The sequence below is a fragment of the Pongo abelii genome, chromosome 19 (assembly GCF_028885655.2).
Source record: "Pongo abelii isolate AG06213 chromosome 19, NHGRI_mPonAbe1-v2.0_pri, whole genome shotgun sequence".
NCBI classification, from domain to species: domain Eukaryota; kingdom Metazoa; phylum Chordata; class Mammalia; order Primates; family Hominidae; genus Pongo; species Pongo abelii.
In genome coordinates this window covers 7,968,961-7,986,892 of record NC_072004.2, presented here as the reverse complement: position 1 = coordinate 7,986,892, position 17,932 = coordinate 7,968,961, and the positions used below count along the sequence as shown (strand labels likewise).

At 52.2% G+C, this 17,932-nt stretch overlaps 1 protein-coding gene and 3 non-coding genes across 6 annotated transcripts; 2 read left to right on the top strand and 2 right to left on the bottom strand.

The window, feature by feature from the left end:
* Nucleotides 1-11,996: 11,996 nt before the first annotated feature.
* HES7 (hes family bHLH transcription factor 7) lies at nucleotides 11,997-16,731 on the top strand. 3 transcript variants are annotated; one of them, XM_054536206.2, is made up of 5 exons: nucleotides 11,997-12,490; nucleotides 12,845-12,911; nucleotides 14,871-14,966; nucleotides 15,568-15,655; nucleotides 15,975-16,731. In XM_054536206.2, exons 1-5 carry the CDS (start codon nucleotides 12,429-12,431, stop codon nucleotides 16,424-16,426), a joined length of 765 nt encoding a protein of 254 aa, XP_054392181.1. In that variant the 5' UTR covers nucleotides 11,997-12,428; the 3' UTR covers nucleotides 16,427-16,731. The 3 variants fall into 3 exon arrangements, with proteins under 3 accessions (XP_054392181.1, XP_002827045.1, XP_054392182.1); XM_002826999.4 differs by lacking the exons at nucleotides 11,997-12,490; nucleotides 12,845-12,911 and adding an exon at nucleotides 12,919-13,958; XM_054536207.2 differs by lacking the exons at nucleotides 11,997-12,490; nucleotides 12,845-12,911 and adding an exon at nucleotides 13,978-14,184.
* Nucleotides 12,186-12,256, bottom strand: TRNAG-GCC (transfer RNA glycine (anticodon GCC)). The gene has a single exon. It is a non-coding gene; the product is annotated as a tRNA-Gly (tRNA).
* Nucleotides 16,732-16,987: 256 nt separating the features above from the next.
* TRNAR-UCU (transfer RNA arginine (anticodon UCU)) lies at nucleotides 16,988-17,074 on the bottom strand. The gene is given in 2 exon segments: nucleotides 16,988-17,023; nucleotides 17,038-17,074. It is a non-coding gene; the product is annotated as a tRNA-Arg (tRNA).
* A 525-nt stretch (nucleotides 17,075-17,599) lies between these two features.
* Nucleotides 17,600-17,681, top strand: TRNAL-UAG (transfer RNA leucine (anticodon UAG)). The gene has a single exon. It is a non-coding gene; the product is annotated as a tRNA-Leu (tRNA).
* Nucleotides 17,682-17,932: the final 251 nt, after the last annotated feature.

Below are 17,932 nucleotides of genomic sequence, written 5' to 3'. Positions count from 1 at the left end.
TTTGCTGCTCCTCACCTTCTGGATCTCTAAATGTTGGACTGTTCCCAAGGCTCAATTTTCCGACCTCTTCTCTATCTGTACCCACTACCTTGGTCATTTCCAGTTTCGTGGCTTTAAATATCAGGTAATACGTTAATACATCCCAGATTTTCATCTCCAGCTCCAGAACTCCTCCCTGAATTACAGATGCTTATATATTATTGCCCACATATCATCTACACTTGGAAAAACCTAATACAGATCACAAACTTAAAATGTGCCAACCAAGGCCGGGCGCGGTGTCTGGTGCCTGTAATCCCAGCACTTTGGGAGGCGGAGGCGGGCGGATCACCTGAGGTCGGGAGTTCGAGACTAGCCCAACCAACATGGAGAAACCCTGTCTCTACTAAAAACAGAAACAGCCGGGCGTGGTGGCCCATGCTTGTAATCCCAGCTACTCGGGAGGCTGAGGCAGGAGAATCGCTTGAACCCGGGAGGCGGAGGTTGCGGTGAGCCGAGATCGGGCCATTGCACTCCAGCCTGGGCAAAAAGAGTGAAACTCCGTCTCAAAAAAAAAAAAAAAAAAAAAAAAAAATGCAAACCAAACTCCTAGGCTTCTTCCCCAAACCTCCTTCACCTGTGGTCCTTTCATCTCAGTAAACGGAAATTCCATTCCTTCAGTTATTTAGACTAAAAACCTTACCATTGTCCCTGATTGTTCTCTTTCTGTCCTACTCTACATCAAATGAGCAATTTCTATTTAAAATATGTTACGGCCAGGTGTGGTCGCTCACACCTGTAATCCCAGCACTTTGGATGGCCAAGGCAGGAGGATCTCTTGAGTCCAGGAGTTCAGGACCAGCCTGAGCAACATAACAAGACCCCAGTCTCTGTGAAAATTAAAAAAAAAAAAAAAAAAATTAGCTGAGGATGCTTGTTGTCCTAGCTACTTGGGAAGCTGAAGAGGGAGTATCACTTGAGCCCAGGAGGTTGAGGCTGCAGTGAGCAGTAATTACACCACTGAACTCTAGCCTGGGTGATAGAATGAGACCCTGTCTCAAACAAAAAAAGAAAAAAAGTCTAACATTTCACTATTTGCCATTACACCATGGTCCAAGGCATACTCATCTCTCACCTAGATTATTGCAATACTCCCTAAGTTATTTCCTGGCTAGTTCCATGACAGTCTACTTTTTTTTTTTTTTTTTTTTTTTGAGACAGTGTCTTGCTCTGCCTCCAAGACATCTGGGCTCACTGCAGCCTCCTGAGTTCAAGGGATTCTCATACCTCAGCCTCCCAAGTAGCTGGGACTACAGGCGTGCACCACCACGCCCAGCTAAATTTTGTATTTTTAGTAGAGATGGAGGTTTTACCATGTTGCCCAGGCTGGTCTCGAACTCCTGACCTCAAGTGATCCCCACCCCCCACCCCTCTTCAGCCTCCCAAAATGCTGGGATTACAGGTGTGAGCCACCACGCCTGTTCTCTACTCTTTTTTTTTTCTTTGGAGATGGAGTCTGGCTCCGTCACCCAGACTGGAGTGCAGTGGCACGATCTCCGCTCACTGCACGGCTCTGCCTCCTGGGTTCAAGCGATTCTCCTGCCTCAGCCGCCCGAGTAGCTGGGACTATAGGTGCGCACCACCATGGCCAGCTAATTTTTGTATTTTTAGTAGAGACTGGGTTTCGCCATGTTGGCCAGGATGGTCTCGATCTCTTGACCTCTTGATCCACCCGCCTCAGCCTCCCAAAGTGCTGGGATAACAGGCATGAGCCACCGCCCCTGGCTGGCCTCTACTCTTAATATATTGGGTAGATTGATCCTTTTAAAACATAAATCAGGGACCAGGCGTGGTGGCTGACACCTGTAATCCCAGCACCTGGGAGGCCAAGGCAGGTGGATTATGAGGTCAGGAGTTTGAGACCAGCCTGGTCAATATGGTGAAACCCTATCTCTACTAAAAATACAAAAATTAGCAGGGCATGGTGACGTGCACCTATAGTCCCAGCTACTCGGGAGGCTGAGGCAGAAGAATCGCTTGAACCTGGGAGGCAGAGGTTGCAGTGAGCTGAGATCGTGCCACCGCACTCCAGCCTGGGTGACAGAGTGAGACTCCGTCTCAAAAACAAACAAACAAACAAACATAAATCGGATTCTGTCATTTCTCTTTGAAGTCTTCTCATGGAGGTATCAATATGAATTCATGGTTTTTATGTGTACAGATATAGAAATAAATATAATAAATATATACACATACACAACATATACACATACACATATTTCCTAGCTCTGTCCACTGAGTGAGCCTAGAAACAATGATATCCCATACTAAATGCCCAGATCTTGGTTACTAAATGCCACTCTGTGCTAAAATGAACCAGGACTCCATAGAGACGAGGCTGATTCCAGGACTGGGGCTGAGGAATTACAAGACGATCTTGGAACATTTTGTTGCACCAGAATGTAAAGAAATGCTCAAAGAATATTGAGTGTGTATCAAAAAAGACACAACAGCTAGGGTCTGCAGCCAAAGGGGCTCCCATTGGCTAAATCTGGGACAATTTGAGCATTAAAATAAAGATTGTGATGGATTCTAATAAATGAATAAAATAAAAACCCAAAATTAATACTGATATAAATAAATAAAGCGCAGTGGCTCACGCCTGTGCAAATCCTGGAGTTTTGGAGGATTGATTGAGCCCAGGAGTTCTAGACTAGCCTGAGCAATGTAGTGAGATCCCCATCTCTACAAAAAATAGAAAAATTAGCCAGGCCATTCGGTGTACACCCATAGTCCTAGCTACTTGGGAGGTTGAGGAGGATCACTGGAGCCCAACCGTTCAAGGCTACAGTGAGCTATGATGGCACCACTGCACTCCAGCCTAGGCAACAGAGCGAGTCCCTGTCTCAAAAAATGAATAAATAAATAAATAAAAATTCTTTGTACTATTCTTGCAAAATTTCTGAAAGTCTGAACATGCCAGACATATTGTCACCTCAGGGCTTTTGTGCTAGCAGTTCCCTCTGTCTGAAATGTTCTTCCCCAGTTATCCCATAACCTGCCCAGTCATCACTTAGATTTCGCCTTCTCAATGAATCCTTCGCTGATCGTCCCTGAGGACATTTAAAATTAAAATTCTCACTCTCCACTCCCCTTCTCTGATTGATTTTTTTCTTTTCTTTTTTTTTTTTTTGAGGTGAAATCTAGCTCTGTCTCTCAGCCTACAGTGCAATGGCCGGATCTTGGCTCACTGCAACCTCTGCCTCCCGGGTTCCAGTGATTCTCCTGCTTTAGCTTCGCTAGTAGCTGGGACTACAGGCATGTGCCACTACGCCTGGCTACTTTTTGTATTTTTAATAGAAATGGGGTTTCACTATATTGGCCAGGCTGGTCTCGAACTCCTGCCCTCAGGTGATCCGCCCACCTCGGCCTCCCAAAGTGCTGGGATTACAGGCGTGAGCCACTGCGCCCCACCCAAGCTTAATTTATTTCTATAGCACCATCTAACAAATGATATGCTTTGTATAATGTACATTGACTGTTTCCCCTAAAAGAATGTATGACTCATAAGGGCAGAGATCATTGTCTGTTTCTTTTGGGGCTATATCCCCAGGGCCTAGGACAGATGGAGGCCCCACAGTATGCACCCTATAAATATGTGCTGAAGAATAAAGGAGGTTCAGGGATCCAGACCTTTTGTGTTTGTGGGGCTTTAAGTTCCTTAAGTGGTTTCACTGCCCTGTTTTCTCTGCCTGGGTGTGTGCTGCCCCTTCTCTTTTCTTTGATTTTGCCACCCAAGGCAAGCTGAGCGGGGCAAGACCTTAAGTTTGCCTTGTGGGCCTGGAGAGCGTCTATCCCGGTCTTTCCTTGGCCCAGGGTCCTGGTCCCCTTACTTCCCAACCCCCAGTCCCCCAGGACCCAACCCTCCAGGAACTCCCTCTACCCACGGCCCGGGGGCTCCCAGGAAACCAGCCTTCCTTTTGAAGAACTGAAGAGGGAGGAGCTAAGTCTTGGAAACCAGGACTGGGGAGACTTCACAACGGGGGAGGGAAGGCTGGGACCCTCTACCGGCTACTCCGTTCTTTCCCCACCCCCTGCGTTCCTTAAGCCCAGCGCATGTGGGACACGAGCTCCCCTCCCCCAAGCCCCAGTGTGGCCCACTGTTGAAAGGGCAGCCAGGAAGAGGCTGGAGGCTCAGAGGTCCACACACACGCTGTTAGACCACGGTGTAAATGGACACAGCCACAAACTGTGTCAGGCCCACGCTGACGCAGAGGCGTGCAACTACACGGAGACCCCCACTGACACTCTGTGACACAGATACGCTGGGGATAGGAGTGGGAGAACATCTTCATAGGCCACATCTGCACTGGACCAACGAGCTACAGAAAATTACCCAGCCCTAGGTCCGGGAGTCTGAAGCTTAAATAATTTAGAAGGGGGAGGTGGGGAGGGAAACAACTGTTTAAGTGTTTAAGGAAAAATATGGCCAGGTGTTGTGGCACAGGCCTAGAATCCCAGCGCTTTGGGAAGCCAAGGCCAGAGGATCGCTTAAGGCCAGGAGTTTGAGACCACCCTGGGCAACATATTGAGATCCTCATCTCAAAAAAGAAAAAAAAAAAAAGGAAAAAAGTACAAAATTAGGTACAAAAAATAATATTTAGAGTGAAATGAGAAATTGCAACAACTTACAAATTGTAAAAGGTGACAAATGGCCGGGTGCAGTGGCTCATGCCTGTAATCCCAGCACTTTGGGAGGCTGAGCCGGGGGGATCATGAGGTCAGGAGTTCGAGACCAGCCTGACCAACATGGTGAAACTCCATCTCTACTACAAATACAAAAATTAGCTGGGCGTGGTGGCACGCGCCTGTAATCCCAGCTACTCAGGAGGCTGAGGCAGGAGAATCGCTTGAACCCAGGAGGCGGAGGTTGCAGTGAGCCAAGATGGTGCCATTGCTCTCCAGCCTGTGTGACAGAGCAAGACTCCGTCTCAAAAATAAATAAATAAGTAAAAATAAAATAAAAGACGACAAATGCCACACTGTCCAGAAAAATAACAGTTTTAATTTTTTTTCTTTGAGACAAGGTCTCACTCCTGTTGCCCAGGCTGGAGTGCAGTGGCACAATTACAGCTCACTGCAGCCTCGACTTCCCCAGCTCGGCTGATTCTCTCACCTCAGCCTTCCAAGTAGCTGAAACAGGAGCAGGCCACCATACCTGGCTATTTCTTTTTTTTTTTTTTTTTTGTATTTTTAGCAGAGATGGGTTTCACCATGTTGCCCAGGCTGGTCTCAAACTCCTGGACTCAAGCAATCCACCTGCCTTGACCTCCCAAAGTGATGGGATTCAGATGTGAGCCACTGTGCCAAACCAGCTATTTGTAGTAGTTACTGCCCTCACAGCTCTATAACACTTTCCATAGACTAGCTGCTAACTCTCTACATTTCAAATCTTGTTTCTCCTCTACCACCCATGACTCATAATGTCAAGAGCCATCAGACATTCATATCACATGTGTCCTCTGGCCCTGCACACTTCCAGCATGAAGCCTAGTGACCGGGCAAAGGAAATAGGAGTATCCCTGGAAGCCATTCCTACCCTAGATGAGGAGGCTAACTTAACTCAATATTGGCTGAGAACTGTGTCTCATGCCTGTAATCCTAGCACTTTAGGAGGCCAAGATGGGAGGATCACTTGAGACCAGCCTGGGCAACATAGTGAGACCCCAGTCTCTACAAAAAATAAAAATTAGACGGGCGCGGTAGCTCACGCCTATAATCCCAGCACTTTGGGAGGCCGAGGCGGGTGGATCACGAGGTCAGGAGATCGAGACAATCTTGGCTAACACAGTGAAACTCCGTTTCTACTAAAAATACAAAAAAATTAGCCGGGCGTGGTGGCGGGCGCCGGTAGTCCCAGCTACTGGGGAGGCTGAGGCAGGAGAATGATGTGAACCCGGGAGGCGGAGCTTGCAATGAGCGGAGATCACGCCACTGCACTCCAGCCTGGGCTACAGAGCGAGACTCCGTCTCAAAAAAAACATAAATAAATAAAATTTAAATTTAAATTTAAATTAAAAAAAAAAAACCTGGGTGTGGTGGTGCATACCTGCTGTTCCAGCTACTCCAGAGGCTGATGTGGGGGGATTACTTGAGCCCTGGAGGTTGAGGCTGCAGTCTCACCACTGCACTTCAGCCTCGGGGACAGACAGATCAAGACACCCTGTCTCAAAAACAAAGCAAAACAAACAAACAAAAACACCAAAACCCCAAAACAAAAAAACAACTATATATGGAAGTGACTACAAATCATCTAAATGTATCCCACAAATCCAACTCACCTTCTCCACAACTAGATCCCCCAAAATGCTCACAGCCAGCCACTCTAACACTGGGGATGAGTGGTGATGTGATGGACGGGCAGCAGGAGCAGCCAGAGTAGAGACTGGCCTTTATCAGTTGCAGTTAAATGCTGAAGGTATGCACAGTTTTTTTTTTTTGAGACGGAGTCTTGCTCTGTTGCCCAGGCTGGAGTGCAGTGGCGTGATCTCAGCTCACCGCAACCTCCGCCTCCCGGGTTCAAGCAATTCTCCTGCCTCAGCCTCCCGAGAAGCTGGGATTACAGGCACCACCACCATGCCCGGCTAATTTTTTTTTTTTTTTTTGAGATCTGCCCACCTCGGCCTCCCAAAATGCTGGGATTACAGGTGTGAGCCACTGGGCCCGGCCTCACTTATTATTTTTAATTGACAAATAATTATATATATTTATGGGGTAAAATGTGATGTTTCCATATAAGGATACATTGTAGAAAGATTAAATCAAGCTAATTAACATATCCATCACCTCATCTACTTATTTTTTTGTGGTGAGAACATTTAAAATAGACTTTTGAGACTCTGTCTCAAAAAAAAGAAAAAAGAAAAAGGAAAAAATTACTTATTCTTGTTGGATACAGGTTAAAAAAAGAAAAAAGTGTTCATTCACTTATTATTATTATTATTATTATTTTTGAGACGGAGTCTCGCTCTGTCGCCCAGGCTAGCGTGCAGCAGCGCTATCTCAGCTCACTGCAAGCTCTGCATCCGGGGTTCACACCATTCTCCTGCCTCAGCCCCCCGAGTAGCTGGGATTACAGGCACCTGCCACCATGCCTGGCTAATCTTTTTTGTATTTTTAGTAGAGACCGGGTTTCACCGTGTTAGCCAGGATGGTCTTGATCTCCTGACTTCCTGATCTGCCCACCTCAGCCTCCCAAAGTGCTGGGATTACAGGTGTGAGCCACTGCGCCCGGCCTCACTTATTATTTTTAATTGACAAATACTTATATATACTTATGGGGTAAAATGTGATGTTTCCATATAAGGATACGTTGTAGAATGATTAAATCAAGCTAATTAACACATCCATCACCTCATCTATTTATTTTTTCGTGGTGAGAACATTTAAAATAGACTTTTAATAATTTCATAATATACAATACGTTATTACTAACCATTCTGTGCAATAGATAACAAAATTTCCTTCTTCATACACCCTCTTTTCTGGATTTCCAGAACACCCCACTCCCCCTGCTTTTCCTGTTGCCTCTCTGATCACTCTAGTCTCTGTTGCCAATTCTTCCTCCTCAACCAATCTCTAAGTGTTGGGGTGCCCCAGAGGTCCATGTTCAGCCTTTTCTTCTTCTTCTTTTTTCTTTTTTTTTTTGTTTGAGAAGATTCTCATGCCCAGGCTGGAGTGCAGTGGCCCAATCTTGGCTCACTGCAACCTCGGCTTCCCGGGCTCAAACGATTCTCCTGCCTCAGCCTCCTGAGTAGCCGGGACTACAGGCGTGCGTCACTATGCCCGGCTAATTTTTCTATTTTTTGTGGAGATGGGGATTTGTCATGTTGGGCAGGCTGGCCTCGAACTCCTAACCTTAGGTGATCCACCCACCTCAGCCTCCCAAAGTGCTAAGATTACAGGAATGAGCCACCACACCCGGCCCATGTTCAGCCTTTTCCCGCCACACTTTCTCTCTAGGTGCTCCAGTCTTATAGCATTAAAAGACATCTATCTCCCAATCACTCCAGCATATTTACCCTCCAGCTCTGATCCCCAAACTTGTATATCCCTAACCTATGTCTGACCTCTACTCTGATGTCTTTTTTTTTAGATGGAGTCTTCCTCTGTCACCCAGGCTGGAGTGCAATGGCGCAGTCTAGGCTCACTGCAAGCTCTGCCTCCCAGGTTCAAGAGATTCTACTGCCTCAGCCTCTGGAGTAGCTGAGACCGCAGGCGCATGCCACCATAACCGGCTAGTTTTTGTATTTTTAGTAGAGACGGGGTTTCACCATGTTGGCCAGGTTGGTTTCAAACCCCTGACCTCGTGATCCACCCGCCTCGGCCTCCCAAAGTACTGGGATTACAGACGTGAGCCACCGCGCCTGGCCAGGATGTCTTAACTAATATGGCTAAAGTATAATGCTTGGTTTCTCTTCCTAAACCTCTCCCCGACCCTACAGGGTTTCCCATCTCAGTTAAAAGCCACCACCACCACCTACCCAGTTACAGTCATGCGCTGCATAACAATGTTTTGGTCAATGATGGACTACATATATATATATATATGATTATAATGGGGATTGCCGGACGCAATGGCTCATGCCTGTAATCCCAGCACTTTGGGAGGTCGAGGTGGGCAGATCACTTGAGGTCAGGAGTTCGATACCAGCCTGGCCAACATGGTGAAACCCTGTTTCTACTAAAAATACAAAAATTTGCCGGGCATGGTGGCTAACGCCTGTAATCCCAGCTATTCGAGAGGCTGAGGCAGGAGAGTCGCTTGAACCCGGGAGGCAGAGATTGCAGTGAGCCGAGATCCCACCATTGCACTCCATCCTGGGCAACAAGAGAAAGATTATAATGGGGCTAAAAAAAATACTTATCGCCAGGCACGGTGATAAGCACTTTGGGAGGCTAAGGCTGGCGGATAACGAGGTCAGGAGATCGAGACCAGCCTGAGCAACGTGGTGAAACCCCGTCTCTACTAAAGATACAATAGTTAGCTGGGTGTGGTGGCACGGGCCTGTAATCCCAGCTACTCGGGAGCCTGAGGCAGGAGAATCGCTTGAACCCGGGAGGCAGAGGTTGCAGTGAGCCGGGATCGCCCCACTGCACTCCAGCCTGGGCAACTGAGTGAGACTCTGCCTCAAAACAAAAAGAAAAAAAAAAACCCGAAAAATTCCTATCACCCAAAGATCGCATAGCTATCATAACATTGTAGTGCCATGCGTTACCTTTTAGGTACACAAATACTTACAATTGTGTACAATTGCCTCCAGTATTCAGTACAGTACCATGATCTAGCTGTACAGGTTTGTAGCCTAGGAGCACAATAGGCTGTACAGTGTAGCCTAGGTGTGTAGAAGGCTCTACCATCTAGGTTTACATCACTACACTCTGTGATGTCTGAATAATGAAATTGCCTAGCAACGCATTTCTTTGAATATATCCACACGTTAAGCAATGCATGACTGTACCTGAGACAAAGACCTAAGAGTAACCCCTTCATGTTTTCTCTCCCCACCACCACCTCAAGGCATTGCCGAGAAGACTGCTCCAGCCCCCTAAATGAGCCCTCTGCCTTCATTCTCCAAATAGCAACAAAAGCGATCTTTCAATTTTATCTATCTGTCTGTCTGTCTGTCTATCTAGAGTCTCGCTCTGTCGCCCAGGCTGTAGAGCAGTGGCGCGATCTTGGCTCACTGCAACCTCCCCTCTCAGGCGCGGACCATCACCCCCGGCTAATTTTTTTTTTCTTTTTTCTTTTTTATTTCATTGAGACAGAGTCTGGGTCTGTCGCCCAGGCTGGAGTGCAGTGGTGCGATTACGGCTCACTGCAACCTCGCCTCCCGGGTTCAAGCGATTCTCCTGCCTCAGCCTTCCGAGTAGCTGGGATTACAGGCGCATGCCATCACTCCCGGCTAATTTTTGTATTTTTAATAGAGACAGGGTTTCGCCATGTTGGCCAGGCTGGTCTCGAACTCCTGGGCTCAAGCGATCCGCCCGCCTCAGCCTCCCAAAGTGCTGGGATTACAGGCGTGAGCCACAGCGTCCGGTCCGAAGTGATATTATTATTATTATTATTTTGAGACAGAGTCTCGCTCTGTTACCCAGGCTGGAGTGCAGTGGCGCGATCTCTGCTCACTGCAAACTCCGCCTCCCGGGTTCAAGCGATTCTCCTGCCTCAGCCTCTGGAGTAGCTGGGATTACAGGCGTATGCCACCACGACCGGCTAATTTTTAGTAGAGACGGGGTTTACTCATGTTGGCAGGCTGGTCTCGAACTCCTGATCTCAGGTGATCCACCTGCCTCGGCCTCCCAAAGTGCGGGGATTACAGGCGTGAGCCACCGCGCCTGGCCCCAAAGTGATCTTTAAAACATAAGTCAGAGAATATAACTTTCCTGATGAAAATCCTCCACTGGCTTCCAATTGCCGTTATAATCCAAACTCCTTCAATACTCTCCAAGATCCTGTGGGATGGGCTACGCCTGACTCTCCAATCTGATCTCTGCCACTCTGCAAATTCTCCATCCCGGGTTCGCCGGACCTCTGTCTCCAGCTCCCACCAGCAAATAGCTCTCCTGCCTCAGAGCCTGTACTTGCAGATCCTTTTGCCTGGACTCAAGTCTGCTGACGACGCTGGCATCAAATATCACCTCTTCATAGAGGCTGTCTCTTACCACCCAGAGTAAAGTAGCCCTTCACTTTCAAGTAATCGCCACGACCTTTTTGTTGTTGTTATTGTTGTTTTCTTCCCACAGCCTTATAACCATCTGAAGCTATCTTATGTTATTTTTTGCTTTCGTAGTTATTGTCTGTCTTTCCCACTGTAATATAAGCTTCAGGAAGGCCCAGACCCAATGTACTCCTTTACAGTACTCGGCACACAGGAGGCACCCAATAAATATGGGCTGACCGAATAAATCCAGCAGCTGCGCACACAGGCATATAGATGGATGCACTTTTTTTTTTTTTTTAACGGTTTCCTTCTGGAGGCCACGGTTACTACTTAGCGCTAAGAAGAGAGTATTGGCAGTCACAGATACAATCCGAGGACGAGACAGAGACCCAGACCCTGGCGCAAATAAAACAGGCTGAAAGAAACGGGAGAGACAGCTCCAGGGTGAGTTCCAGAGAGAGAGAGACCCAGATAGACTAAGGCCGAGACCCAGATTCACTCAGCGAACCTGAGCCCCGAGCCCACAGGCCCCGGCAGCGACCGCGGACAGAGCCAGGAGGAGGCGAGCGGAGGGAGGCGGGGCGCGCCGGAAGGGAGCGGACCGCGGGGAGCCCCGCCGCCCCACCCAGCCGCCCCGCCCCGCCCCGCTCACAAGTGGTCGCCGCAGGTGGCCGTGCGCCCACCCGCCTGCCCTCGGGCCCGACGCGTGCGGCATCAAAGCGGCCGGGAAGGGGCGGGGAGGGGAGGTGGCAGGAACCTGGAGGTGTTAGCGAGCTTCCCAGGGGATGGCAGGAGCGTGGGAGCGCAGAGTCCCGGGAGGCGACAGAGACTCGGAGAGACGACGAGATACCAGAGACCCGAGAGAGCCAGAGGCGGAGATGCAGACGCCAAGACGCCGAGAGATGCGGAATCAGAGATGCGGAGGGAGGAGACCACCGACACCCAGAGAGACCCAGGGCAGAAGTCGCTGAAGATCTGGAAAAAACGTGAGAGATACAGAGATGGAGAAGCTAAGAGGCACTCAGAGACTCGGAAAGGAGGCGAGACAAAAGAGGCATAGACCCATAGACTCAAGAAAAGGAAGCGTGCTTCAGAGAGAACGGAAAATAACAGAGGAAGAGAGGTGGAAAGAACAAGGGATTTAGAGTGGGGGGCGGGGAGACCTGGCCCCTCCCCCGCGGGGGGCCGAGAGGACCCCCGGGGCAGGGATCCGAGCACTGTGTCCTTTCTCAGGGTCACGCCTGCGGAGGTGCGGGCCGGGGGCGGAGGGAGGGGGGTGTGGATGCTGCAGGACCCCCAGGCTGGGAGGAAGGGAGTGTGAGGGCGTGCGGAATCGGAGTTTAGGCCTGGGGCTGCAAACTCTGCTACAGTCAAAAGGCTAAGATTAATATTTGGTAGAAATATTTAATTGAAGATGTTTCTTTGAAATGCTACCAAATGTATTATCCTCTTTTTGGAGGGGAGAAAAGAAAAGTATGCTTGTGCATTGGCCGGGAATCGAACCCGGGCCTCCCGCGTGGCAGGCGAGAATTCTACCACTGAACCACCAATGCGCGGTTTGTAAGTTTTGCCGGGATCCTATCTGAGATTGTAAGAGGTTGAGGCGGACCGGGACAGACAACGGTCTAGGCCAGGGAAATGGTCCCGAATGGTTGACGTGGGTGGAGCGCCAAGTCATCCTTCCTCTCGTCCGGATCCGGCCACCGGGCCATAAAGCCGCCCCATATGGCCAGGGGCGGCCCCACACCCGAGTGCGAACAGCCGGGGGCCCCCAGCCTCGCGTGCAGGTGAGAAAAATTCAGCCCGAGCCCAGGTTCCCAAGGAGGGGGGCGGCGGGGGCTGATGGGGACACACATTTGCGTTCCCATTTGGCTGAAGGACGGAGAGGTGGGATGTGCTGGGGGCTCTGATCCCAAATGGGAGCCCCCTCCTCAAGGTCTGTGCCTCTCCCGGCTCGGGCTATGGCAAGAAAGGCTCCGTGACAAAACCAAGGTGCGGAGGGCCGTTGGGAGGGCTTGAAGGAAACCCCATTGGTCTCTGACTTCACAGCTATCTTCCGTCTCGGTCTGCAACCCTGTCTTTCCGTGTCTTTATCCCTGGCAACCTGGCTGTCCCGTTCAGTTTCTGATTTATCTTCTCAGGCACTTTGTCCTGAAGCCCCCGAGTGGTCAGGCATCGTTCTGCGGAGGGTCATGCTCTTGGTTTGAGGTGGGTGTTGATCCCTTTTTTGTATCCCTTGCTTTTCCCTTAGTAAAACTGCCTGGTCCCTGCTACCCTACAGTCACCAGGGGCCTCCAGAAGCAAGCAATGCGGGCACACTTGCGTGAGGTGTCCTATCAGCTACACTCCTGAATCTCCTATGACTAGTTTTGAATCAAATACATGTACTGTAAGTGGAAAGACCTCTCCACTCCTACCTATGTTTCAAAGACTTGCTCCCTCTGCCTTGAAGTTCCTCCTCAGTCCAGCCATCCTCAAGGAGACCTTTTCCCGGAGCACCTACTTCACTGGGCTTCTGTAATAGCTACTTGGTGTCACATGGTCTTTTCCATTAGATCCTGCAGGGATAAGCTGGGTCTCTCCTGCGTATCTCACTATGACTCGCCCGAGCCTAGACCAGTGCCCTGTCCGCATAGTGGGCGCGCAGATGTTCGGGGACTTGAATGTAACTGGCTTAGATAGAAGAGAGCGCCTCTCCAACCTCCCGGCAGAGCTTCGGTTGAGTCGGACAGATTCACCCAGCACACTCGGGTTGCTCCCTGTCTCGACTAGGAAGCGAACTTCGGAGATGATGTATAAAATTCAGCCTGGGGGCTGAGAGGTGCTAACTTCTATTTCAGGGTTAGTGAGGGTACAGTAAGCCTCCAAGAAAGCTGCAATTCTGGAGGAACTCTGAATTTCATCCCCAAGTGAGCTCTGCCCCTGTTAGCCTCCTCCCTTCAGCTGGGTCCCGCCTCCTTATACAGCCTTATGGTCCGTAAACCAGCCAGTGCCTCCATTCACCCCTCACTTCCCATACTCCCAGGCCAGTTTCTCTCCTTCCCCTCCCCCCTTCACTCCTCCTCTTTCCGGGAGCCTCGTGCCGGGTCCTAGAGGGGCAGAATCCGGGTGCCGAAGGGGGCGGGGTCGGGTCCTATCCCTCCTACCCTGGGGCCGAGGAATATAAGGCTCCAGGCGAGCAGGGACCCGGTCCACACAGGGTCCGGAGGAGCAATGGTCACCCGGGATCGAGCTGAGAATAGGGACGGCCCCAAGGTGAGAGGCGGGAGGGGAGGGAGCAGAGGTCCCTGGTTTGGCCAGGGGACTGGGCCTCTGACGCCATCGGTCTGGAGGGAGGCTGGGGACGCAGGGGTGGAACGGGAGCGGTGCTCCAGAACTCCAGGAGCCAGGAGCTGGACAGGAAGCTGCAAAATATGAAGAAGGGGACAGGGGTCAGAGCCAGACCTGAGTGGGCGGCGGAAACATAGGACTAGGGGCCTCGGTAATGGGTGTCGGCACCTTGTGGCCTGGGGAGGGGGCCGGTGTTGGAGTAAAATAAGCAAGTAGAGGGCAGAGCAAAGGGAGGAGGGTGGGAAAAGAGAAGAGGATAGGCACTAGCTCCACTCTGGCTGTGAGCCGGGCGGGGCTGGGCCAAGGCGGTCTTGTAGAGAAGGTCCCGGGGCGTTGGTTCCAGAGGTCCCAGACTGGTGGAAGATTTTAGGAGAACCGTGGAGAAGGTGAAGGCCTGGAGGGTTTTGAGGGAGAAGAGGCGGCGCGGTCGCGCTAGGTATCTCCCTTTCTATACTCAGGGCCGCCAGCTCTGAGCCCGGCACCGTGCGGCGCACGTGCCTGCGCGCAGAGAGTCCCCAAAGTTCTCCACTGAGACAAAGAGAAACTGCACGAGACGGAGACGTAGAGAGAAAAGAGGAGGAGAGACACAGAGAGGGGAGGAGGGAGGACGAGACTGAGAGAGGAGAATGCGAAGATCCGGGGAGGCGAGCTACAGAAACTGATCTAGGGGCATTGGGAGGGGGAGCGGAGAGGGATCGAATGGGGCCGGCCCTAGGCAATCTGGGGTCTTGGGGCCGGGGTGGAAGCCGGGCTCTCCCAGCGGCGGGATCCGACGCCGGCGCGGCCGCACTGAGTCTCGGTCCGGTCGGCCCGCTCTCCTTTTCCCGCTGGTCGCAGATGCTGAAGCCGCTTGTGGAGAAGCGGCGCCGGGACCGCATCAACCGCAGCCTGGAAGAGCTGAGGCTGCTGCTGCTGGAGCGGACCCGGGACCAGGTCAGTCCCTCCGCTAGCCCCGGGTCCCCAAGCTTCCCGTTCCCGCGTCCCAGGGCTTCCCACTGGGGTGGAGACACAAGCTTGGTTGGCAACCCTGGCCCCAAGGCATCCTCACCCGAGTCCCGCCTTTGGAATTCCATCCCAGACCCCCACTCGCTCTCAGAACGCGGTCTTCTTCGCCTCCCCTCGGGTCTGTAAGTTTCACGCCTGGTTCTGTAAATTTCGCTCCCGGGGCGGGTCAGTTTCACCCTTTGGGTCTCTAAGTGTCCGCTTCCCCCTCCCCCATAGCCAGCTTCTGATCAGCCAGCTTCTGTTCTTGTTGGGTGGTTAATTTCATTCCCTGGGTTGCGGTTTCAAATCTCCTCCTCACGCGTTGGGCATTGGTTCCAACCCCTCGGATTGGACAGTTTCGTCTCAGGGTGGGCCAGGACTTTCCTTGGTCATCTCCACTCCGCATTTGGTCGCGCGTTCTGTGGGCAGTGCGCAAATGCGATCGGGGGCACCCCCAGCTCCCGCATCCGCCCCTCCCTTCTTCCCCCTGCCACTTTCCCCCTTTCTCCCCACCCCTTTCTGTCTCTGCGCCCTCCCCTCCCGTCTGTAGAACCTCCGGAACCCGAAGCTGGAGAAAGCGGAGATACTGGAGTTCGCCGTGGGCTACTTGAGGGAGCGAAGCCGGGTGGAGCCCCCGGGTACAGCACGGGGGTGGGGCAGCGGAGGGAGGCGGGGGGATGCCAGGAGGCTCCGGCCGGGTCAGAGGGGGCGGGCCCTGTGGTGGATGGTGGGCTTGGGGAGTGGCCGGTTCTGCTCCGAGGCGAGGTTAATAACACCCGCGCGTGTCTGTCTCTGTGTCTCCCTCATTTTCTCCCTCTCTCCGTCCATCTGGCTTCCTGTTTCTGTGCGCCTGTCCGGCCTTGGTATCTCTGCGCCCCGCCCCTTCCCTCACCCCTGCTGGGCCCCTGCCCTGCTCACCTGTGCTCCCGCCGGCCGCACCCGCCGCCGCGGCTCCAGGGGTTCCCCGGTCCCCAGTCCAGGACGCCGAGGCGCTCGCCAGCTGCTACTTGTCCGGTTTCCGCGAGTGCCTGCTTCGCTTGGCGGCCTTCGCGCACGACGCCAGCCCGGCCGCCCGCGCCCAGCTCTTCTCCGCGCTGCACGGCTACCTGCGCCCCAAACCGCCCCGGCCCAAGCCGGTAGATCCGAGGCCTCCAGCGCCGCGCCCGTCCCTGGACCCCGCCGCACCGGCCCTTGGCCCCGCGCTGCACCAGCGCCCCCCAATGCACCAGGGCCCCCCTAGCCCGCGCTGCGCATGGTCCCCATCCCTCTGCTCCCCGCGCGCCGGGGATTCTGGCGCGCCGGCGCCCCTCACAGGACTGCTGCCGCCGCCACCGCCGCCTCACAGACAAGACGGGGCGCCCAAGGCCCCGCCGCCCCCGCCGCCCGCTTTCTGGAGACCTTGGCCCTGAGCTTTGGGGGGTGGTGGGGGCAGGGTCTAGGGGTGGGGTAGAGACTCCAGCCCGAGGGCAGCAGAGGGACCCGGGCTTCCGGGCAAGCAGGTGTTGGGGAGGGCGGCGGGGCGCGCGGGCTCAGCGCGCGGGTGAGATGTGGTCTATATTAGAGTATCTATATAAATATATATTTCCCTGGTTCCTGTCCCTTTTCCCTGCCCCAACTTCTCCCTTGCGTCTAGGATTGTACTCTTTCTGCCCCTCAGCCCAGTCCCAGTCCCTTCCCGAGTCCCTAGTGCATGGAATAAAGTGGTTATTAAATCCCCGTGTGTCCCCGAGCCAGGGGCCTGCCTTTATCTCGACGTTCATGCCCACTTTCCCTTCCCTTCTGTCTCCTACCCTCAGTCCTGCTCTCCATGGCCCAAGTCCCGGGGCAGACAGGTAAGTAAAGAAGAGAGCAGAGCGGGAACTGAGATCGAAATTGAAACCATGGTGGAAAGAGAGAGAGATAGGGTAGGGGGAGAAGGGATGGGGGCCTTTAAGAAAAAAACGGATAAAAAGGAAAAATTGAAATAAAACCGACTCTGGTGGGATTCGAACCCACAACCTTTGAATTGCTCTTTCGTCACTAGAAGTCCAATGCGCTATCCATTGCGCCACAGAGCCACCTGGTAGGGGGTGGCGTCTTGTAGCTTACGGGTAGTAGAGTGGGAACGGGGCAGGGTTGGGGAGTGGGGCTAAGGGACTTGGGTGGGACATGCCAGGAGCGCGCGGTTTGGATCTCAGAGGCCGAGCCAGGTAGAGGTAGCGGGCGCAAAGCATGTTAGCCAGGTGAGAGGGCTCACATAGGTCGAAAAAACAGGGAGGGAGAGCAACCGAAAATGGGTGAGCGAGCGAGTGCAGAGCTCCGGCTGCCCGCTTTGGGGGGTGTTTCCAGCTCAGGCGCTCTCCTCTCCCACATACAGTCCCACCCAAATAAACTAGTTTTGTTGTAAATTTCTGTGTGTTTTTGTCTCTTCTCGTTTATCTGTTCTGCCATCTGCTGCTGTGCGGTCCAGAGTCTCGATGGTTCTTCATTTCCAGTCTAAAAGATGTGGAAAAGGAGACGGATCAATTTGACACGCTAAGCTTTGCCCCATTCCTTACTTCTAGTCTCTTAGGAGGACAACGGGGACATTAAGTTTTTGTGCAGGTAGCGTGGCCGAGCGGTCTAAGGCGCTGGATTTAGGCTCCAGTCTCTTCGGAGGCGTGGGTTCGAATCCCACCGCTGCCAGGCCGGAGTTTTTCTGGTGGATTAAGCACCTGATAACAATTGCGTTAAGTTACATCTATTTACATGCAGAAAGTAATTTTACGAATTCCCGTGGTAATGGTTTCACCATCAACTTCCGTGTTTGGTCTTCCAGACAGATCATAGGCCTGCATCCATCCCTCAAGCTAAGACCTACCTGATGCTGAAGCAATATTTCGTTTCTTTATAACATCTCTATTTTAACGTGTTTTCAAATGTTAGCTCAACTTCCA